The sequence below is a fragment of the Mastomys coucha genome, unplaced genomic scaffold (genome assembly GCF_008632895.1).
Source record: "Mastomys coucha isolate ucsf_1 unplaced genomic scaffold, UCSF_Mcou_1 pScaffold21, whole genome shotgun sequence".
Lineage (NCBI taxonomy): Eukaryota > Metazoa > Chordata > Mammalia > Rodentia > Muridae > Mastomys > Mastomys coucha.
The window spans coordinates 65672267-65697287 of NW_022196904.1; the positions used below are offsets into that span (position 1 = coordinate 65672267).

The 25021-nt window shown below is 38.6% G+C and overlaps 1 protein-coding gene across 8 annotated transcripts in view; it reads left to right on the forward strand.

Annotated features, from left to right (window-relative positions):
- Positions 1-25021, forward strand: part of Akap13 (A-kinase anchoring protein 13) — a 303651-nt gene that overhangs the window by 103174 nt on the left and 175456 nt on the right. For all 8 annotated transcript variants that reach the window (XM_031387008.1, XM_031387010.1, XM_031387009.1 and 5 more), the window contains exons 3-4: positions 6404-6551; positions 15804-16100. In XM_031387008.1, the coding sequence (XP_031242868.1) occupies positions 6404-6551; positions 15804-16100 (445 nt within the window). The remainder of the gene's footprint in view (positions 1-6403; positions 6552-15803; positions 16101-25021) is intronic.

Sequence of the window (25021 nt, forward strand, 5' to 3'; positions counted from 1 at the left end):
ACAAAAATGAAAATAAAAACAAACAAAAAATCAATAAGACAAACAAAAAATCAATAAGACAAAAAAATGTTAAAACAGTTCACAAAAATACCACTGAGTTTATTTTCTGTTGACCAACTACTCCTAGGGTGGAGTCAACCCTGTGAGAATGTGTTGGAAAAAACCTGATTGTTCTCTTTGCCAGTGGGTATCTTTTCAGACAGCTTCTTGGTTAGGGTTGGGACCCAGAGTCCACGTCTTCCTTTCAGTACTGGCATCTTGTCAGGCTCAAAACTGTGCAGACCTTATGTGTGCTGCCATAGTCTTCATGAACTCATACGTCCATCCGTCCTGCTGTGTCTGCAGCATACTCTTTCCTTGGAGTTATCCATCACCCCTTAGAATCTGTCTGCTTTCTCCTCCACTTGAACCTTGAACCTTGAGGGGCAGAGTTTGATGAAGACATCATGTTGAGGACTGAGTGTCACTCTTTGCACACTGTCCAGTTGCGGGTGTGTGGTAATTCACATCTACTGCAAGGAATAGCTTCTCTGATGTGGATTGAACAAAGCACTGATCTGTGGGTACAGCAACATGTCATTAGGAGACATTTTACTGCTGTGTTCCTTAGCAGAATAATAGTAGTAGGTTTGGAAAATGTTTTTCTTTTTTCTTTTTTTAAAGATTTATTTATTCTTTTATGTAGCAACAGTACAGTGTAGCTGTCTTCAGATACACCAGAAGAGGGCATCCTGTTACAGATGGTTGTGAGCCACCATGTGGTTGCTGGGAATTGAACTCAGGACCTTTGGAAGAGAAGTCAGTGCTCTTAACCACTGAGCCATCTCTCCAGCCCCGAAAATGTTTTTCTTAAGATTTTTGCACGGCTTGAGGAGGTGAGAGAAGAATAACAAAAGCAAATAGCGTGTGAAAATGTGATAATGAATCCTGTTTAACCTTGCATGCCAATTAAAAAGAGGCAAACAGCCACAACAGACTCCATGTTGTCTTGTCAAAAAGTGGACAGATGAGCTAGGGAGATGGCTCAATGAATAAAGTGTGCCATCTGAGTGTAAGGGCTGGGATTTTGGATCCCTAGAACCCAGATGGAAGCTAGTTAGGTGCCTATGATCATAGCATTTAGAGCCAGGGGCAGAGGCTACCTGCTGCAAGATGACTAGCTAGACTAGCCAAATGGATGAGCTCTGGGTTCAGTGAATATAGTTGCTTCTATATGCATGGACCCACACACATAAACATGTACATTTAGACATGTATGCCCATTTTTATATGCCCCCAAATTCAAAAATGAGAAAAGCTCATTAAAAGTGCATTGTTACTCTCTAGGAAGAACTGTTCTCAAGTTTGGTGGCTTTTCCCAGTATGGACATATTGCTAGACCCTAAGTACTGTATAATTGTGTTGTAGATGAAAGTTATATCACTGAAGAAAAGTATTTGACAGAGTTCACATTCTGCTGTGTAATATTGATTACATAATTGTCTCATAAGGACTTTAGACTAAAAGTTTTTAGAACTTGAATTTATTTTGGGGATTTAGAATATTTTCAGAGAAGAGATTTGATTTGTTAAACACCCCATATATAAAAGTTTTGGTCTTTTGTTGTTTGTTTGTTTGCTTGTTTCTTTTTTGAGACAGGGTTTCTCTGTGTAACCCTGGTAGTCCTGGAACTCAATTTATAAACCAGACTGGCCTCAAACTCAACAGAGAGCCACCTGCCTCTCCTTCCTGAATGCTAGGATTAAAGGTGTGCACCACCACCATCTTCCAAAACATTTTGAGTGACTATATTAGTTACTTTTCTTCCATCAAGGTCAGACTTCCTAAGCCTCCTCAGACAATACCATCAACTGGGGGTCAAGCATTCAGTATCTGAGACTGTGGAGGACATGTCATTCAGGCCACCACAGTGACAGACTGGTGAACCAAAAGGTTTTCTTTGTTTTTGGAGCCTTTCAGATTTCTTGACTAGGTAAACTCCATGTATCATGCTGGTACTGTTGAAAATGACTGTGGCCGATGCAGTTGCTACAGTATTTTTTATTATTTCTTTTTTAATCAGCCATTTGATTCCTTCAGTGATCTCATGAGATAAGCAGAATTGCTGTCTTCCTTTATGGCTCAGGGTATTTAAGTAACATACTGCCAAGTTAAAACAGGTAGAAGTGCTATGCCTTAACTGGGCCCACTGTGAAAATTATTCACCTTCCTGCCTTTTGCTGACCAGTTGGAAGCAATTTGTTGCTTCTAAAAGGGAATAAAAAGCTCTCAAAATGGTTACTGTTAATTGTCAATTTGATAGAATTTAGAATCACTTGGGAGATGAGCCTCTAGTCTTACCTGTGGAGATTATCTTGATTACATGAATTAAGCTGGCAAGACCAGTCCACTGTGGGTGGCACCATTCCCTGACTTAAAAGGAGACAGTGAACTGAGCAGTAGTAGCTCGTAGACATTTGTTTGCTTTTTGTTTGATGGAATGTAACCTGCTGCTTCAAGCTCCTGCTTCTCTGACTTCTCTCCCATGATGGATTGTAACCTGGAACTGAGCTAAATAAGCCCTTCCTCCCTTAAGTTACTTTAATCAGAATATTTTATCACAGCAACAGGAAAAGACAGCCCTAGTTTTGTAGCATTTGGCAATTTTAGTAACATAATTTCTCCCTAAAGAATTGATTTTAAGCTATCCATTCCTTTTTACTGAGGCTGAGTTGGCAAGCAATGAATCTTGGGGGAAAAATGTGTTAGTAACATACTTTTATATAGTTTTTCTTCCTTATACACACCATAATGTAAATTTTAAGATAATATAGTATGATATAGACTTATTAATAATACAGGGCTTTTGGCTATTATATTTGCTTTTTATTTATTTGTAAGTTTAATTTCTAATAATGACTGTGCTTTGCACTTGGCTTGTAGAATTCCCAGAAATTTAACAGCTGGTTCTCATGAGTTCTACAAGTTGACCCAAGCTATTGCTGTAGTTATCTTGCTGCTGGCCAGACTTACCTTCTAATATGTGTGGCCAACATTATCTAAGGCATCAATGATTTCTCTCCTTTACCATTTCTTTTCCCAAAATTCCCTACTTCATTTTCCTGTATCTCTATTTAACCTGTTTCCCCACATCCTGTCTCTTCAGTCCACTTGTACGGTATAATTAATCACTTCTGAAATGTGAAGCTCTTTTCCATTCTATTACTTCCTTCCCTCACATTATTCCTGCTTATTGAAGAAAGGTCCTAGGTGAGTAGTATCTTGTGGAATAGAGTCTCTGCCAAGGTCTTATAAAGAGGAAGTCTTTGGGATGGAAAAAGAACACATATTCTTAGAGTTCTGGTGGAGAGTCAGAGTTAAAACAATTTTTATCTCAATCATAAGGTAATTTTTGCAGTGCTACTAATATAGTAATTGTTCTGTATAAGTAAGTATAGAATGTGGACAACTGAGACATCGCACCATTTATAATTCCCCTTTATTTTTTTAAATCCTTATATTAAAAAAACCATTTTATGGATGGTTAACAGTTTTTTTAATTACTATACATTTTTATTTGGGAAATCATCTATGCTTATAAGGTAATGCTTATTATAGACTGCCTTTCTCATTAGTTACTGTGAAATTGTGACCCTAAAAATGATCAAGCTCAAGGATACACTTCTCATTAATGAAGAGAGGGAAATTTTTGTCTTTGTAAGGGCAGCACTGTGTTTCGTAGGCTTATGTTGCTGGAGACTGATGACATATATGCAATCTTTTCTTGTCATTGAGTCTGACTAAAATAGTAATTGAGAATTTCTTGACCATTATTTTTGTTATTCAGCTCATCAGTGTAGTTAGTAGTGTGGCAGACTTGTTAGCTGTTCAACCAGACTCTTTAATTCTGAAAGCTGGGCCTAGTTTTGAACAACAGAGTAATCAATCAGGTTCTCTCACTCAGGGTAGGGATGGAGCAACCAGTCCAGATAAAAGTTCTTTTTTTTCTCTCTCTCTCTAGGCAGGGTTTCTCTGTAGCTCCGGCTGTCCTGGAACTCACTCTATAGACCAGGTTGGCCTCGAACTCAGAAATCTGCCTCTGCCTCCCAAGTGCTGGGATTAAAGGCGTGTGCCACCACCACCCAACAAAAGTTCTTGAGATCTGAACCGCTTCTCTTCCTACAACCAACCCCTCTTGCTTAATCTTTCAAAGACATCTTCAGCAATACTAGCTAACTCGTGGACCACCATAAAATAGAAGTTCTTTGTACCTGGGAAATGTGGAGTGTATTTGTTAGAGGGAATCAACTACTTTTAATTCCAAGTGCCTTTGGAATTTAGCTTTTAAGTTGCCTTGAGGCATATGGTTATGTGACTTAGCTTTAAAAAAAAAAGTTAGAGGTATGAAAGCAATTCAGAACTTAGTTATTTTGTATTAAAGCTTTGTTAAGAGGGTGTCAGTTGCTCATGTCAGCCATCTCTTGCCCTCATTGAAAGGAAGCCCCAAATTAACTAGTATGGACACAGACAGAAAGAACCTCAGCAAGAAGACTCCTCGAGTGAGAGAAACTCTTGGTTCTGAAAAGAAGGATTCCTTCTTAGAATTCCAGTTTACAAATCTAAGTGTTACTAAAATTGCCAAATGCTATAAAACTAGAGCTGTCTTTTCCTGTTGCTGTGATAAAATATTCTGATTAAAGTAACTTAAGGGAGGAAGGGCTTATTTCAGTTAGAAATTTGACTAGACTTCTTCTCTTGTAAAGGTTGTAGGTGGTAAGTAAAAGTGACATAGAGTGTAAGCAAGAATGAATGGGCACAGCTGTCGTATGGAGTTAATTAACAAAACAAGCTAGAGGCAGAGGGTGTGGGCCATGGGTCTTGGTTTCCAACACATGAAGGAAAGGGTGAAACTTTTGTGTTTTTATTTGTGGTCTATGAGGGGTCTTTACTACCTACCGAGAATGGACTGTTCTCATTGTGCCTTAGACATTTAAGCTGATTGCATCACACTAAAGATGGCATTTCTCTGGTTTAAGCCTTTTAAAATCATTTCAGAGAAAGGTGTGTATAAAAGACCAAACTACAGTTTAGAGTAGTGATCAAAACTAATGATAATTCACTTCTGACCATGATATCTCTGTGTTAAGGTGCTTTGGAGTGTTCCACTTATAGTCAAATAAGTTATGGCTTATTTGGGGTTATGGTTCATTCTGATTTATGTGTAGCATTTAGTAGACGAGCACTGGGAATAAAATAAAAACGACATTTTATGCTCCAAGAAATACTTGGAACTCAATCTATAAAGCCAACATGCTATTAACATTTATTAAATTTAACCTTAGGTTTGATGATATAATTTCGAGTTTTCATCATACAGCAAAATGCTGCCTTCTGCTTCACTGATTCTGGGTTTAGTAATGTGGCCACAGGGTGGCATGATTCCCTTACATACCTTATTGTTGATTAAAAATGAAAAAGACAAAGATATATAAGTTAAATGATAATTCTTTCCCCAATTTTATGTTAAAATATCCAGTTTTTTTTTTTTTACTAACTTGATGTTTCTATACTTTGTTATTAAGATTTGAAAAATATTAAATCCCAGTACCCTAAACTTTGATGTGTTAAAGGTTTTTTTCCTGTAGTTATTAACTTATGGTTATAACACAAATTATGTTTATAATTGAGAAGAATGGTAACTAGGACTATATGTCAGAGTATATTTAACTATAAGTTTTAGCTTTTTTTTTAAAAAAAAAAAACAAAAAACAAAAAAGGCCAACGGGCTGGAGAGATGGCTTAGCGGTTAAGAGCACTGACTGCTATTCCAGAGGTCCTAAGTTCAAATCCCAGCAACCACATGGTGGCTCACAACCATCTGCAATGAGATCTGATGCCCTCTTCTGGTGCATCTGAAGACAGCTACAGTGTACTTACATATAATAAATAAATAAATCTTTAAAAAAAAAAGGCCAACTTATAAAAACTGATAGAGCATTCGAAACAGGCAGACAAAGATGTTTTTCATCATAAATCGTTGCAAAGGTGTATAGTTACTGGTATGACACTTCCTGGTTTTAAAGGCTTCCTGCAAGGCTGAGTAAAGGAGAACAGGGATGTCAGATGGTTGAGAGGCACAGGCTATTCAAAAGTGATCTTTTATTTAAATAGATGGAAGGTCCACTCTGTTCATGAATTTCATATAGCAACTCTGAAGTCAGAAGGGTTGCTTTCATTTACACAAGTCAAGGAAAGTTAAGTCTTTGGGTGTGGAGTTTGAGTGCATGTTACCTTTTCAAAGTAGATCTATATATCCTCACCTTTGTTGGGAAATAGATAGACTTAGTAGTGATGTATGAGATGTAGAACTTAGCAGGCTCCCAGTAGGAACCTTACTAATGCAGACTTGTGCACTCTTTTCCAGGGCGATTGTGTTGTTACAGTACTGCTTGCTGAAGAGGACAAAGTTGAAGATGATGCTATTTTTTACTTGATATTTTCTGGCTCTACCCTCTATCACTGCACAAGTACCCGGAAAGTCAGTTCTGATACATTGGAGACAATTGCTCCTGGTAAGTATCTGAATGATGTCTTTTCTAGCCTTCATTAGTTATTTGTTATTTTGCTTTTTATTTTGAGGCCAGGTTTTACCCCAGCCTCCTGAGTGCTGGGATTGCTGGCCTGTATTAATATACTGGACTTCTTTATTCTTGGTAAACACACACACATTTGCTTAGTATTGAGTAATAGAAGGAGCAAAGCAGGGTGCTAACCTAACAGCTGGTGTTAAATCTTTAACTAGATAATACTTTTTTTTTTTTGATAATGCTTTTGTTTGTTCCACACACTTATGAACCTAACTAGAAATAAAGTGATGTTATAAATTGAAGGATATCTGGATCAGCAAAACAAAAAACAAACAAAACCCACCAATTTATTGGAGGTTGAGAGTTAGAGAAAACTGAGAGATACATGAGAAGTATACATTCTCATGTGATTATCATGATGGTGCTTCAGATTTTATTCCTGAGTTTCATAGTGTCAAAACCAAAGCAGAAAACCTAATTAGTAATACATGCCTCATGTCTGTGGTGCACAGTGTCTTCGTTAATCCTGAGATTTGAAAGAGAAAGACCAATTCTACCATTATTCTTTAAGGAGAAATAACAAAGCTATCAACATTTATCTGGAGTATTCCTCCAAATTTTGAAGCAAGCTTTATTAAATATTAAATACTAGCTAGGTGAATTCTGGCCAGGTCTACTCCCTGGTATTCCTAGCTGAGTGGCTCAAGACACTTGTTGTAGGTCTTTTTATGGACAAAACTATTCAACCAGTGTATTTTCTCATGGCTTCATTGTTATTTTCTAAGAACTACAGCTCCCAGAATACAGAAGTTAGCTCCCTTGTGTAGATGGGGCTTATGAGTTAATTTTTGGGTCTTATATCTTTTGCATAAAGGCAATGCTTTGGATTTTACAAGCCATAGGACACTGGAGTGCAAGGCTACTTACTACTGCATTTGTAAAAGTAAACACGATGTAAGAAATCAATTACAAGTCATCAGAACACTGCTATTGGATGATATCTCTTGGTATGTCCAACATCTGAAGATGCACCAATTTATGTTTTGGGTTGAGTTTTTTCCTTAGTCTGTCTTCCTTTATAGTTAACAGTTGGACCAGTTTTCACCAGAATTCAGAAGAGCACATTTTGAGGAATACTCCAGAGAATATTGATAGCTTTGTTATTTCTCATTAAAGAATAAAATTGATGTGGCTAATGTGCCAGCATGTTCTAGTGGTCCCCTTTGTTGGTAGAGGTGGTATTAAAATTATTACTTTATGAAGCACTTTGAGTATTGGATCTTACTGTGCCAGATAAGTCTGCCAGCTTTTTCTTCTTGTGTGGTTTCCTATAAATTGACTTAATGTGCAATGCTATGAAATTATGAAAATTATGCTGTGTGTAGAGAACTGAGATATAGTAGCTTGTTATATTTTTACCTATTTCTGAGATTTATTAAAATTCCAGACAGTTATTAGAAATGTATTTTCCAAATATAAAAAGATGGATATGTTAGAGATAGTGAGTTTTTTCCTAAAGAAAATTAGGTATTCTCTTTTATAACTCAAGCCTCCAGCCATCTTATTTCCTGTGGATACATATCATATCAGAAATGCTTATCTGGACTTGGGGGTCTGTTCTCTAGCAGGGACCATTCTGTATTACCAATGTTAACTCATTGCCTGTTGGGAGGGAGAAGGGTTCTCTAACTAGGAGTCAGTCCCTGAGTAGACTTCTGCCAGGAAGTGAAGTGAGATGAGTTGTATGGATTCATTTCTTCTTAATTAGAAAGAATTTATGATTAGAATAACCACCCCCCAACTCTCTCTCTCACTCTCTCTCTCTCTCTCTCTCTCTCTCTCTCTCTCTCTCTCTCTCTCTCTCTCTCTCTCTCTGTCTGTCTGTGTGTGTGTGTTTATTTTTTCCAGGAACACCCTCGCCATACCCTCTGTGTTTCTTGATTCTGAATACGGGTGCCCTAGTGATCTAATCCGACCAGAGTCAGCATTGCACTCCTATACTATTTTTGTCTTCTTGACCCATCCATTTACTTGTAGCTCAGAATACTCTATTTCTCTTCTCTTTTCTATTTATCAGCTTTTCCCTTACCTAAGTCTTCTATTCTCTTTCATGCTTACTGATTCAGATTTTCTCTCCTCCACTCACCTAATTTCATTAAGATTTTTGATAGGAAGTGCCCAGTTATGCCAGAGTTCAGAAAGACTCTCATGTACCCACTGGAGGGTAGAGTAGGGAAAATTATGGCATCACTTTAGTGTGTGGAATCTTTATTATACTCTGGGTGGTATGTGAGAAACTGGTGGAGGCTCCCAACTTGATCCCCCTGCTTTGGTCATCAACTTTGAGACTTTTTGTTTACTTGCCTCTTTCAGCTACTGTCATTTGGATTCGTTCAACATTTTGTAATGGAGGAGATGGATATTGAAGGCTGTGGGTCGAGTGCAGAACCCAAACAACTTTTAAATATCTTGTTCATATCATGAGATTAACTTTGTAACCTAGGATCCAACTGGCTTCAGTCTGCTCTTGTGGCCATCTTAGACTTGGGTTTCCCCTTCCCTTAGGTACTTTCTCATGCTTTTTCTAAAAACACTACAATGTGTCTGCACCCCGTCCTACTGCCTGGGCTTGCTCTCCGTTTATATATCCAGTCAGCTTCTCATACACTGTACGTTTAGCCCATTGCCCTTTTATTTCAGTTAAAGTGTTAGCTTCAGAAGGGCAAGGGTTTGTTTTCACCTGTGTATGCTAATTCAGCTTTTCTGGAATCCCTGCTGCTTGGTGGATATTATTGCATCTGAGCAGACCTTCTAGAGATGTGCCTGTCTTACCCTCCTGTCCCTCTTCCCTCTTTGGGGAACTACAAAGGAGTTTGATTTCTTGACTTGAATTCTTAGCCTGTCACCAAGTCTGTGTTCTCTTCCCAGAGGTGACTTTGATGGTTTCAGTGTGTCAGTCAGTGATAGTGATAGCCTCCAGCTTCCTGTCTGTGGAGGGCCCGTGTCGGCCAATCAAAATTCGTGATAGAAGTCTGTACAGTGCTTTGGCATTGCAGTTACTGGATAAATGCTTTACTGTCACTTTTTTTTTTTTTTTTCTGGTAGCAGGTGTTCCTGACAGGGATGTCTCTGTGCCCTTTCTGCTTATTCGAGGGTGAGCCCTGCCATTTCCAGTCATCTGAGTTCTAAGAAGAAAAAGCTTTGTCCCTTGTTCTCCCCTTTAATGTCATGCTTCATTCAGATAGCTGGCTTCAGTTTTTCTTTGACTTCTCTGTATGAGTCATTGTCTGTGTTTTGTTACATTTAGTTCTTACTAAAACCAGATGATTGATTGACCTTCAGAAAGCAGCTACATTTTGATGCTAGTCTGTAACCTTTTATCAAATATTTTCTGTAAATAGGTTGAAAAATGAAACATTTCTAAATTATAGGAAAAATTCTTACATAATGTAAAACAGTTATAAGCATCCTCCTCTTCTAATGTCTGTCTTTTGGGGGAAAAGGTCTTTTGAGAGGATCGCACTGTCACCAGGCTGTCCCAACTTTGAGCACTGAGATTACATGGGTGAACCACCATGACTGGCTCATTTTCTCCGTGTGTGTGTGTGTGTGGGTGTGTGTGTGTGTGTGTGTGTGTGTGTGTGTTTCTGATAAGAATCTTACAATAAAAAGAGATTATAAAGCAGGAAGATTAGGAGGCTAAGACCATCCTCAGCCACATAATAAGTTTGAGAGTGATCTAGGCTACATGAGATCCTGTATCAAAAGTAAAAAGGAGACTATAAAGAATTTTAAAGCAATTTTTATTGCTTTCCTTTCTTCTACTGAAGATATAATATAGTTCATCTTGAGGTAAATAACATAGAGACCCTTCTACTTTTTATGTTTTTGGATATTTGAATGCCTTATAAAGAACATACTATATATGACATACAGACATACAGTAGTAACATTTAGTTAAAATATTTCAAAAACTTTGAAACAAATTCTCACTCTTAAAATTAAACTCATCTTTGTAGTAATTAACGTTAGAGCCTGATCACAATTCATAACAAAAATGCTCCATTCAAAATAATTTTGAGGGCTAGAGAGATGTCAGAAGGTAAAAATGCTTGCTATATAAGTCTGACTGCCTGAGTTTGATCTCTGGAATCCAGGATGCAAATAGAGACCTGACTTCCATACACAGTCTTCTGAGCTCCCTGCGCATCCCTGCTCTCTTCTCCAGTAATAATAAGTAAACAAAAATTTAGAGACCTTTAAGATGGCTGCTTGAAGAATATCATTTTAGTTTTATTGAGCCAATTATCTCAAATGCATTCTTAGGATGTATAATAAAGTTTGGGGGTTCACTTTTAGTAGTCAGTTTAGGCAAAACAAATAATGATTTTAACATTTACAAATGGAATAGGGATTTAGTATGTTCTGACACTGTATTGTGAAAGGCTTTGGTATAGACTATTTATAAAATGAAATCTTTTTAGTTTACCTCTTAATATACTTCTAGAATCCAAACCGTTTAGTAGTAAAATTACAAACTATTGATGTCAGATTAGGCTCAACACTTAATTATTTTTCTGTTGTTTCATACTTATCAAGAATAGTTGACCATGTAAGGTAGTTTCACTGTGAAATGAAAAAAAAAAATCTATTGTATTTACAAGTACCTTTTAGCTAATGAAAACTTAGAGCTTAGATCTTACAAAGTGGTCCTATGTTTATAGCACCATGTAATTTTTATTTCTTGTGAGCCAAGACACTCTTTTGGAGCAGGGATGGGTTAACAAACCAAGAAGTATTTTGAAATAAAAAGCTACAAGCTTTTAATTTGTACAGTCAAGAATTCTTATAGTTTCCCTACTTAAGTTATCAGTTGTGCCAGGATGTGGTGGCACACACCTTTAATCCCAGCACTTAGGAGGCAGAGGCAGGCGGATTTCTGAGTTCGAGGCCAACCTGGTCTACAGAGTGAATTCTAGGATAGCCAGGGCTACACAGAGAAACCCTGTCTTGGGAAAAAAAAAAAGTTATCAGTTACTATTTCTAACTGAACACTTTATAATAGTCTATGTAATCCAAGTATAAGATTATTTCTTGACAGATTTGAGTTTGTCTATTTGTTTTTTAAAAAATCAATTAATATAGTTCCTATAAAGGTTGTACTGGAAAGACAAACCAGGAAATAGTTGAAGAGAGGAAAAACTACCCCCATCTGTAGTGATGTAGTGGTGATGATGTTGTACATCATTTATATATTTTACCACCTTGTACCCATGAATACAACACTGTAATCCTAGAGTATTAGAACATGAATAACATAATTTGGGAGTATAAATTGGATCTTGGTGTGGGTGGGTGAGAAGGAGGGAGGGAGAGAGAGAGATGTTCTTATTCTTTACATATAAGGTGTGTGTGTGTGTGTGTGTGTGTGTGTGTGTGTGTGTGTGTACGTGTAAACAAATCTATGGCACATCAATGAGACTCAGATTTTACTAGGTAGAGATTGAATAGGGAAAAGCTCAAATGGCTTCTAGAGTAATGATAATAGGAAGAAGGGTTGGAAAGCACTGCCTTCAAGGTTTAGGCTGGAATACAGAAGTCACACTTTTAGAATTCAATAGCCTGCCCTTTTTCACAGTGCACATGATGGGGTTCTAGGTTTGCTGTTGTATTTTTCTTTGTTTGATTTTTGTGTTTTCTCCCTCTCTTTTATTCCCCTGCATGTAGAGACATTCTATAAATGCACCAAATTTGTTCGACTGCCATTAGTCTACAGGATCTAGTAGTATGATAGTGTATATTTCTTTATTTAATCCTCTTTTGAGGGGTAGAGGGCAGTCTGCAAACTGAGCATTTCACTTTTACTGTTCCAGAGGAAGAAAACCACACCAGGTTCTTAAACACTTCTATGATAAACCGAGTAGTAAATCTAGTTTATATCCCATTGCTGACTAATATAGTCTACTCTTTTTGTGTGGGTTGACCTGGGCTTGTCCAGTAAGTGCTTTTAGGGTACTTTTTTAGATCGATGATAAAAACAAAGGCCGGATTGTTTTAGTCTCAAAAGAAGAGATGGCCCTGGGTGGGATGTGTTCTACTTTTAGCGTAACAGGAAATGAAGTAATTTTTGGGTCATAGTTCAGTACTTCTGTTTATTTGTAGCAGTTTTTCGTTTCCATGGGTGCAGATGCTTTAGACAGTGATAAAAAGCTTACAGGGAAAGAAGCCTGCGGGGAGGCTCTCCCAACCTCAGGCACACGTACTTTTGACTGACAGGGCCTAGAATTTGCTGAGTTTAAGAAGACTGTTAACCTTAGATAATTTGGTTCTTACCTGGGTTGCTTCTTGTGTTTTTGTTTAAGTCTTTTCTCCCGTTATTTTTTCAGTTTTTCAGTGCTAACGGCATCAGTTTGTCTTACAGGCTTGCTGGCTTGTGAAATACTTTGTCAAGATTTAGTGATCTATTTTTCTGTGTGTTACTTAAACAGCAGTAGTATTTTGAGAATAGCTACCAGTTCCTGGTGCCTGTTTGCCATGTGCTTTGTGCAATGCCTTCTGATATTTTCAACACTTTGTAAGGTTGATGGTATCATTTTATAGTCAAACCAAAGTCTTCAAGGCTGAATGTGTGTTCGAATGACCACACCTATCTGCAAGAGAACTTGGCACCCAAATCTACGGTTAACTTCATTATTCCCTATAGATTACTTGGTGGATAACAGATCCTTCTTACCTCATAATAATGTTCTGTTTCTATTGTAAACAAAATTGACCTGATAGGGTCCTAAAATGCACTTAAACTTAGGACTTACTCCTCTCAAAAGTTTCTGGGATTCTTGTTTGTTTCTGAATCCTATAGGATAGCTTCTTTTAGAAAATGAGTAAAAATTCAGTACTTTTTCTTTAAAAAAAAAAAAAAAAAGAGCTCTGCTTATGTTTCTCTTGTTACCAGGAAATTGAATGGAAACAAAAACACCATGGAAACTAGTTGAAAAATGTTGCTATTGCACTTCCCCAGTACAACTTCTGTTTTTATTGTATCAAATTTGATATAATTTCCCATCCTGCCTTTGTAGTGTAGCTGTAGACCAAAGCAGACAGAAGATGAATGCTCCTCCTCCTCCTCCAGCAGTCATCTGTCTAGAGTAGGTTTACAGTAGTGAGCCTTACGTGTGCATCTGCACTGATACCAGTTTTATTTCTAGATCTATATTACACAGACCTTAGTTTTAAAAAGTGGTAACCCCCTTCACTTTGCATTTTATTTTAAAAGATACAGGGATTAAAAACTAATCTTGAGCTTGATAGCAATACTCTGCCAATCTTGAGTGTTCTGACCACTCAGTAGATACTGCTTTTTTTAGATTTGTCTTTTATTTCGTGTATTTGCTTGTTTTGCCTGCATGTGTATGTGTACCACTTATGTGCATAAGAAGTTGTCTTAGTTACTTTCAGTTCTGTAATAGAGCACCATGACTAATACTAACTTAGAGAAGAAAGATTTTATTGGGGGCTTGCCATTTCAGAGGCTGAGTCAGTGATTATCATGAAGGAAGGCATGGGAGCAGGCAGGTAGGCATGGTGCTGAAGCAGAGAAAGCTAGCTGTGGATGGCATAAGTTTTTGAAACCTCAAAGCATGACCCTAGTGACACACATTCTCCAATAAGGCCACATTTCCTAATGTTTCCCAAACAATTCCACCAACTGAGGACCACTTAATCATATGAGCCTATGGGGACCATTCTCATTCAAACCACCACATTGCACTTTCTGGCCTTAATATGCTTGTAACTATATAATAAAGCAACATATATTTAGCCCAACATGAAAAGTCCACATAATCTTTCATGGTCTCAATATCATTTCAAAATCTTCTGAGACTCAAGGCAGACTCAATGTTGGTACATACACACCAGCACCACCACCACCATCATTCCAAAAGTTGAGGAATGGTGGCACAGTGAGGAAAAGGCAAGACTGAAACCAAAAAGAGCAAACTTAAATCTTTGTAGTTTAGTCTCTGATGTCAAAGGGTAGCGTCCACCCTTCCAGCTTTATTGTCTGTAACACACTTCTCTCCGACTGGTTCTACTTCCAGTATGCAACTTTTCCTGGCAGGCATCTCACGGCTCTGGTACTTCCAGAATCCTGGCATCTTCGATGTAATTCAGGCTTCATTTTCCCAGCTACATGCAGTGGTCTCTCAGGGTCTCCATCCAGGGCCTCCTGTGCCCGGCACCTAGTCTTGGGAGCATTCCTTAGTGGTGGAAGAAGATTCCATAGCTCTTTTACTCCTGTCTTCTTGACTCTAAAGCTATGATCACATGGCCAATGCTCCCAAGTTTGCCTGCTTGGGATAGAACCTGGCTGCCTCTTAGAGTTACATTTGTTGTTGCTTTTTAGGAACAGGTAATTCCTTATGCCTTGTCTAGTTTCAGGTTGGAAGCTTAGCTGGGGTTCAGTCTTGCTTCAGGGGTACAGCTTTGTGTGTTAAGTCTTAAAAGTTTGGCTGTAGTGGAGCATTCAGTGGCATGTAGCTCCTAGCCTCAGGTCACGTGATACCTGTTGAACTATACAGTGGGAGCACAGTCTGCTTCATGTGTGCCCTTTTCTGAGTTGGGCTTGTCACCACAGCACTGCGTCATCTTTATTTGAACCAGGTGATTTGATTGACATGCTTGTTGCCTTAGTGGTTGGGACAGGTGAAAGGTATCGAGGAGGGACTGTCCTGCAACATTTGGCCCTTGGCCTGCTAGAAGCGTGAAAGGTTTCCCTTCTGAATGTTATACATTCTTGGATTTACCATATGGTGGTGTGGAGCTATCTGTGCCGCTCCTCCCTTATCTCCGGTTTTCCTGTTGCTAGTGCAGATCTAACTCTGCTCAGCAAGCCTCAGAGAATCTCTTGTATGCTGGACCTTAGAGGATCCTAGAGCTTTCACTCTGTAATTTCTGTTCAAATGTAACAGCACATGTTGATAGCCTGTTCTTTGTTACATACTATGTTACCAGAATGGTAAAAGCTGGGGTTCATATTTGCTACCTATTTGTTAAAGATATCACTCATATTTGTAAATAACAAGAAGAAAACCAAAAATAGAATTTTAAGAAATTGAGAGAGGAAGGTTTTCTTTTAGAAGGTGAAATCTTGTTGCCATAAAAAAAGCTGGAAGGACCCACTTGGGTTCTTCTTTCATCAGTATATTCAATTTTCTTTGCTGCCTGTGCTCTCTTTAGGTCATGACTGCTGTGAGACAGTGAAGGTGTTGCTCTGTGCTTCCAAAGAGGGCCTTCCTGTGTTTGTAGTCGCTGAAGAAGACTTCCATTTCGTCCAGGATGAGGCCTATGATGCAGCTCAGTTCCTGGCAACCAGTGCTGGAAATCAGCAGGCTCTGAACTTCACACGGTTCCTTGATCGATCGGGACCTCCTTCTAGAGATGTGAACTCTCTCGATGAGAAGGTTGCACTGGCATTCAGACACCTGAAGCTGCCCGCAGAGTGGAACGTGTTAGGGACAGATCACACTTTGCATGGTGAGAAGTCACAGACTTACAAACTGCCTTGGGATACCTCTGCTTTCCCTTTTAAACAACCACTGTGGTTCAAGCCTCCTCAGTGGCTGAGTAAACTAGACTTTCCGCACGGAGTAGTTTTCTTCTTCCAGGGGCATAGCCTAAGTAGACTGGCACGCCTCTGTGCATCTGGATTGACTGCTCAAGCAAGGCAGGTGATTTACGCTTCATGAGAAGAATAGCAGAGTAATCTTTTGCTGTTTATTTACAAAATTATAACTATAGGATTTTTTCTTATGTGAGGTTCTGTAAAAATACTGTGGAGTTGTTGGGAGCAGTAGTAGAGGAGTGTCAGGAAAGCATGACCTCCAGATAAACATTGAGAAACTTGGCGATTCTTTGGCCAGGGTATTGATTCTATGACTCCATATAAGGTTCATAAAGGATTGCATTAAAAAAAAAAAAAAAGCAACGCTGTTATAATAAATACTTACATTAAATCTCTCTAATTAGGTAAGGATTTCCCCATATAATTGCTCTTACAGCAAATGATATCTAAATGTTATATTACAAATATGTATATTTTAATAAAATATTCCTGATTCATAAATACATCCTGTTCCTGTCCTTAGAATAAATACAATTGAGAAAAATGTATAAATATCCCACATAGCACACAAATTATCCTGGCACTGCCAAGACATTAGGATCTAAATATGTGACATTTAGAGCCTCAGAACCTATTAGAATACTTACTGATGGATCCCGATTATTCCTAATCCTGTCATTTCTGTGTCAGATATGGGAACAATTACCATTACACTTTCATTCTGTCTTACTTAAAGAGTGCCCAGGACTTAGTTTGATCATGTTCTCATAATCTAAAAGAATAGTTAGAGAAACAAAGGTCCGAAGTTCTGTGCCTCAGACTACATGTCTTTTTGTTTTTAAACAGCATCCCCCCCTTGTTCCCAGGTGTGTGTGTGTGTGTGTGTGTGTGTGTGTGTGTGTGTGTGTGTGTATTACTATTCCTAGACTTTCTGTAATATAAAGGGATACTAGAAAAGGCTAATTTATAGGCTAATCATAGAAAAATACAGAACTACAAGATTACATTACATACTTTTAACAGTGAGTTTAATGGTTTGTATATGAAGTATTCCAGAGGTAATTTTGGGAGGCTTGGGACCCAGTTAGTGGTGTTATTGAGAGGTAGCTATTTGGATCATGGAGTATGAGCCTCGTTAGTAGATTAATCCATTGATGAGTTCCTGGTTGAATGAACTATGAGGAGGTAGGCCTGGATGAAGGAAGTCAATCACTGAGGATGTGCTAGCAGTATATTGTGTCACTGGCTTTCCCCCTTTCTGCTTCCTGATCACCATGAGGTAAGCAACTTGGTTCCACTATGTTACTCTGTCATAATTTACTGCCTCACAGTAGGCCCATAAAGAATGGAACCAGTTCACAAGCTAAAACCACAAGCCAAAGGAGATGTGGCTCAGTTGGTAGAGTGCTTGCCTAACATAAATGAAGACTTGGATCAATCTCCAGCACCTCATAAATTGGGTGTTGTGAAGCACAGATGTAATTCCAGTCCATAGCAGGTAGATACAGGAAGAACAGGAGGTCAGGGTTATCTTCTGCTACATAGTAAGTTTAACAAGTTCATGGTCAGTTTGGGATATCTGAGGAAAAAAAAATGGGAATCACTTTTTTCCCGATTGTTTGAATGGCCCACATTTTGTCATAGTACCCAGATCGATTGACACGAACAGCTAAAATTAAAACTGTGAAATTCAGACATGGATGCAGAATAGTATCTTGCATATTGCCTGTGGAAATGCCAACTTTGAAGAAGTTTGGTAGTTTTCTTATATCACTCAGCATCCCTTTTTTCGGTATTACCCTAGAAAAATGAAAAATAAAAGCATATTCTCATTAAAATGTCTATATACAAATGTGCCTAAAGCAGCTTAATCATGCACCACCAAAAATGAAAACAGCTCACATCCCTCCCTCTGAGTGAACATACTAACAAATTGTGATACAGCCAACCGGTTGAACATCACTCAGCTATCAGAAGGAGCAAAATGTTGATATGTACAACGACTTAGATGCACTTTGATTGCTTGTGCTTAATTTAGAGTCAGTTCCCAAAGAGTATATAATATATAGTTCTGTTTATATATTTGAAAAAGTATTATGAAAGTAAACAAATTTTGCTTGGCAGTAATGGTACATACCTTTAATCTCAGCATGAGGGATGGGGTACAGGGACAGAGACAGGCAGATCTCTAGGAGTTCAAGGATAGCTAGGGCTACACAGAGAAACCCTGTCTTGAAAAACCTAATATTAAATGATTGGTTGATTGATTTTAAAAGTCAGTGATTGCCTGAGAGTAGAGTAGGGAAAAGGTCTGAGTTTATAGTCTTAATCATGAGAGAATTCTTTGTTTGATATTGGAATTATTCTGTAGCCTGTTTTAGTGGTAGCTTATAGGATCCTAATCCACATGGTAAAACTCCTCCCCAAAGTGAATTTTATTGTATAAATGCATTTTAAATAGTAACTAAAATTCAAAAGTAACTGAACTAGTTAAATATAAACTTTGCAAGGTAAACTATTTAATATATTTATTTTATGTGGTATGTGTATGTGTGTACACATGTACAAACATGCCATAGCACCCATGTAGAGTCAGAGCAGACTGCAGGAAGTTAGTTCTCTTTATTACATGAGTTTGTGGAATAAAACTTTGATTGTCAGACTTGGTGGCAAATGCCTTTTCCTACTAAATCATCTGACTGGGTAAAACTAATAAAGATACTTAATTTTAAAAAGTATGTAAGTTAATGGCTGGAGTCATGAATCTGATTTTGGGTGCTCTCAATCAGTCTGTACCGTAGACAGTTGGCTCAGCTGTGTGTTAGAATCTAGGAACATTGGCTGTGATCAGGATAGATGAGCATAAGTTAAGAGCTTATGTTTGCTATTAAAGGATGAATGCAATGGAATAATATGTCTACACCAATCATTTTATATAGTGGTGAAATGTATTTTAAAGGAAAGAAGCAATGAAACAAGCTTGGTCCCATCCCTGTCTGGGATGGAACAGAGGTAGACAGGATACCTTGTTAAGAGAGCCACTTGCTGTTGAATTTTGTTCCAGAGTAATACTTCTAATACTGTACAAGGGAGGTATGCAAGATTTATGGTAATCCTTCCATTAGTTGTTGAGGTGCAGTGCTCCTCACCCTAACTCTCACCCCATGTCAGTGACTCCTTTGAAATTAGTTCCTGTTTCTCTTCAGGGGAAACAAATGCATATAGCTGCCTACTCATAAACATTTACATATAACAAATTTCACAGCCCTCCTGAACATCAGGCATGAACATGAAGTTAAGAAGCCCTGGCTCAGCTTTGAGGTTTTTTTTAATGAAAAGAAATAAGGAAACTAAAGTTAACTCGTTATCGCCTGGTTTCATTATGACAGTTTGTGGAAGACATAAATTGTTGCTTAATTATTTCACCAAGAAAGTGACCAAGAGTATAGCCTGGTAGTGCATACTGGCTTGCAGGCTAGTTGTTTAAATATACCATGACAACTAGCTCATCATCTTTTCAATGTACAAAACATTGGTAACCCCTTTCAGGACAGTAACAAGTCTCATGAAAGGATAAAACTGATCTGTCGTGAGAGGAAGGGTCTGTAAAGAGCAGCGAGGTTGCTTTGCTCTGCTTACTTTTGCTCAAGATAGTCTTAACTTTTGAGCAAGGAAAAATTTGTTTTTCATCCTTTAAAAGATTGTGTTATTTATTTACTCATTCATTCGTTTGAGACAGCACCTCACAGTGTAATCCTGGCTGTCCTGGAACTTATTATGCAGGTCAGACTAGCTTAGACTAGAATTCATAGAGATTCACCTATTCCTGTCTCCAGAGTGCTAGTATTAAAGGCAAGCTCAGTGATACCCAGCTGTATTTCATTTATTTTTATTTTATGATATAGGTATTTGCTTGTGTGTGTATGTTTGTACCATATGTGTGCCTGATGTCCACCAAGATCAGAAAAAGGCATCAGATCCCTTGGAATTGATGCTACTGATATTGCCCTTTGGGTGCTGGGAACTGAACCGGATTCTCTTCAAGAGCAGCAAGTGCTCTTCACCACTGAGCCACCTCTGAAGCACTTATCCATTTTATTTCTTCCACATGTTCCTTGATCTCAAGTTTATATAATGAAGTCTCCACACTATGCATTTTGCACCAGGCTTCCTTGAGTGCAGGTAATAAAGGCTCATCTGGGGGGAAGGTGAGTTGTGCAGCACAGATATTCTTTTCTTTTTTTTGTTCCCTGAACTTTCAAGTCTTATTTAGTTGCCTTAGTTTTTCAGTGTCTGTGTGGTTAGGGAGAGTGGTAAGTTGAGTGGTTTCTCCTGGAAGACCATTGTATTGTAGCAATCAGTTTAACTCGCATATAGAAGGGCCCATTAAATATTTACTGTACATAAAGCAAGGAGAAACACATCCTAGTGAATATTTCCACCTTGAAAATTAATTGTAAGTGTCCAGCCATACCCACAGTTTTGGTAGAGGGAATAATGGCAGGCTTAAGATGAATTCCCTAAGCATAAGCACTGCATTCTCACTGGTTGATTTTGGTTAGTAGATAGTCAACCTTAACCATGTGGTTGATTTAGATTCCACAGCCCTTTCAGGATGTTCAATAGCTTTCCTTTATAAAGTCTGTCCTTATTATACTAGTCTGCATTTTTTCTAACTGTCTTCTTTGCTAGAGAAGAAAATGTAGACAGATTGCTGTGGATTTTTGCCTGTCTTGCAAAGGATTGATAACTGTGGTCTCCTACAATAGATGGTACCTACCTAGCAGCAGCAAGGCTTAAACTCAGCAAGGCTTGCTGCCTCCAAGGCCTATTACTGTCACACTTCTTCTCATTCTTCTTCAGAGCCCTTCTCTGCCTGTTAAAGACAGTTCCATTCCTCATGCAGTGTGAAGATGACTGCTTCTTATGGGTCTGCAGATTTATTCATAGGCCAGAAGTGGACAGGGTGGTGACTTTGGAATCTCACAGCTACGGGTTCCAACAGAGCTGTGAGACAGGCTTGGTGGGTTCATTGATGTGATAGAACAGGACATACAGTCCTTGATTATTGCACCATCCAAAGACTCAGCCATTTATTCAGGAAACAGCACTTGAAAAAGATTAAAATATTCCAACAGACCCCTTGTGGTTGAACGCCTTCTGGGTCCATCAGTTTTTCTTGCAGCTCTGGGCAGCTCTGTGAAAATGCATCCAGCATGAAAGAGCAGACAGCGACTGGAACTTACAGGCCTTTCTGCTCTCCTCCTCTGTGGTTTAACCAAGCCACAGCATAAGTGAGGTTGCTACCATTTTAATCTAGACTGATCTCTATTTTTTGAGTGATATTTTTAAGGTTATGGAACCTTTAGGAGGTTGGGCCTTGCTGGTAGGAGAGATCACTAGGGGCAGGTCATTGGAGATGGTACCTACTCCTGGTTCCAGCCCAGGTCTAACTGCTGCTCTGTGTGGTGCCATGTGAATAAGCTTTATCTACATCTTCACATTGCTGTTTCCCCTGCTGTGACTGGGTGAAATTTCTGATACAAAGAGCAAAATAAAGCCTTCCTTCATTAGTTGTTTCTGACAGGCATTTTGATCACAACTTTGGGAGAAATAACTAATACAGTGGTCAAAAAGAAACACAGCCAAAACAGGTCATATGAAATAACACTTTGGAGCCCTAAGTGTACCTGCAGGAGAAACAACCAGGAGGACAAAGATGAAAAGGAAGTTGTTGGAAACACCACACGAACATGCTATTTCCCTTGATGCAGTTAAATTCCTCTTGTGATGAAGGACCCAAATGACAGTGTAGGGAATGTACAACCTAAAGGCAGAGTTAACAGCTGAAGAGGTGGCTGGGGTAAACATGCTGCTGTATAAGCACGGCAATCTGAGCTTGGATCCTAACATCCTGTAAAAAGCCAAGTGCAGTGGCTTCTATCTGTGACACCATGCTGGGTGGTAGAGACAGACCCTGGGAGCTCCCTGGTCACCATGCCCGTAAGCACCTCCAACCTACCCCACAGAAGTTTAGTAACTCCCCAAATACAGAAGAAGAACACCAAGAATCATGAGCTAAGGAACCATAGCAAATGGAAAAAGTGATTGTGAATTATGAAACTTGAGATGAGGAGGAGGAGGAGGAGCAGTCTGGGAGGTAGAGGTTAACGGCAGAGCTCCATGCTGTGAGAGCAAGGCAGACTAGATAAAATTCCACTTACATTTTCATCTTTGCCCTTTGCTGCCTCTTTTTTTGAACCTAATTCATATGACTTGTATGAAAACACAATAAAATATGAAAAAAGAATGGATGGTTATTTAATCAATCTGAAATGCATGTGTGAAGTGGCTCTATTTTATTAAACAATAAAATGGAACATCACATGACAGCTTTATTGAAAAAAATCTCAGTAAAGATGAAAGTAGCTTTATACAAAGACATTTACTGTAGCGTTTCATTTATATGGACTTTTCAAATAGGCAAAAACCATGAAAAATTGAAAGCAGTGGTTGGCTCTAGTAATGAAGCCCTGACCAGAAAAGAGCATAAAGGATCTTTGATTTTCTTAATGTCCTACATTTTGATGGGAGTTTTGACAGTCCAGGTATCAAGTAGACTGGAGGTGGTAGTGTGTACCTTTAATCCCAGCACACAGGAAGCAGAGGCAGGCAAATCTCTCTGAGTTTCAAGACCAGACTGATCTTTATAGTGAGTTCTAGGAAAGGCAAAGCTACATAGTGAGACCTTGTCTCAAAAAAATTATCAAATGTTATACTTGTATTTTCCTGTATCTTAGTCATTTAATTCCAGTATTGAATTCTGGTTGATGGTACCCATCAAGTTAGTCTGATGTCTTCAGCTTCCTTTGAATGAATATCTGGAAGAAAAGATAGTTGATAAAGCGAATACATTGATAGAATATTTATTGTGGGACTTAAACTGTTGAGTATCTGGTGATTCCATAATTCTTTTGAATTACATGTATTTTAAATGATAATAGAAAATGGGGAGTGGGGCTGAAAACAGCCATGAAAGAAGGTGTTGGGCCTTATGATGACGCAGAACAAAGGAACTTGAAAGAGTAGAGGCTGGGAAGGAAGCTCCTTTAAGGACATTTTACCTGATAAGGCTGGAATTAACCAGCTCTGGAAAAAAAAAATACCCACATATTTCCTGGTCTGTAAGTGTTTGGTGTTTTGATAAGGTGGTCAGGATGTTTGTGAGAGGCGTAAAAGCACAAGTCAGAAGTTTTTAATCCTGATGAGAGTTTTTCCTGCCTTTTCTCTAGCCTTGCCACTTCCTCAGAGGCTATGCTTATTAAAATTTATGGTTGGAAACATAATTATTTCTTCAAGGGCATTATCTTCTCTGGTTTCTTGTGGGAGTAGGGTTTAGTTCTTAGAGTCCTGAGTATCAAACCCAGCCCCTGTGTTTGCTCAGCAAGCATTCTGTTCCTGAGCAGTCCCGCCTCTACCACCCATCCCTGAAAGCATTGATATCAGTCTCCGTCCCTGCTTGAACACCTAGCAAATCTTGAGTTGATCCATGTATAAATAGGATTTGGGAGAGAAAAATATGAAAGACCATTTGCTTTTAATGAAATTTATATTGGTCATAGGTAACACAAGTGATATTAGGAAGCAGTGCATTTGAGACTGGACAAATCCCAAATCTCAGTGTTTAAGAGCTCGTAGAGGCCCTGAGTTCAGTTCCCAGCACTCAAGTCAAGTGGCTCACAGCTACCTGGAACTCTAGGTACTTCTTCTCTTAGACACTGCACATGAAAAGTCCCCCAGCCCCAAAGAAACAAAATCTTTTTTAAAAAATTGTTTATAAAAAACAGTACACTTCATCGTTCACTCCTGTTGTGATATTCACATACAGAAACATCTGAAGATTTCAGACAAAAAGTAAACACTGGGTTCATCCAAGAAGTCTAGAATGCTTTGGCCCTAGCGCCTGTCTTCACACAAGAGGATGAGCTAGGAAAAGAGTATTGCTAGTGAAGATAGCATGTACTGTGAAGCCCAAGACCAGAGGCAGAGAACGGGAGGAGAACTCTACAGCCAGGCATTAGTCTAGCATTTCATCTACCCTTCTCTGTTACAGCAGCTCTCAGTGAGGGGATGGTGGCTTACTCCAGGGATATGAAAGTGAAGCTCTGAGAAGCAAATGAACCATACCTAGCCACCCTATGGTTAAGGCCAGGCCTGGACCCACTTTTGCCTGGTCTGAAGCCCTTTCTCATCTTACCCATACTTTTAGTGACCCAGTATGCCAAGAAGGATCCTTCATTTCTAGTAAAATAAACCCAAGCACTTGTTTTCGCTCCTAAAGTTATTAGTGTAGTCTTACAGTTATCCCATTGTACCTGAAGATTCATTTCATTTTCTCATTAAGCAAACACAAGGCTGGTAGTGCCAGCAATTTGATATGCCCTTAGTGTGAAGGACTAAAGACCTGTGTGTACTTAACAAGTCTAACCTGTTTGTAGTGTTTAACTAGCCAATTCCTGTCTGAGCATTCTTTAAAAAGTAATTATACCCTTCAGGTTATACCCATCTCAGTCCTGAAAACTGTTCATCTTAGATCCCTATCATATGGAAGGAGCTACATTTACTTCTATTATTGTTGTCATTTTTTTAAATGGAAGGAACATAGTGGACTCACCTGTATCAACCTCTCTGAAAAAGCACAGAAACAGCTTGGTTTTCTACATGGGTGTTTGTCTGCTGTTGAAGATGTCGTGTCACAATTTTTTTTTCTAGCTTTATTTTTGTCTTTACTTGAAAAGCAATTTTACCTGGAATAAAGTTGTTTGCTGCATGT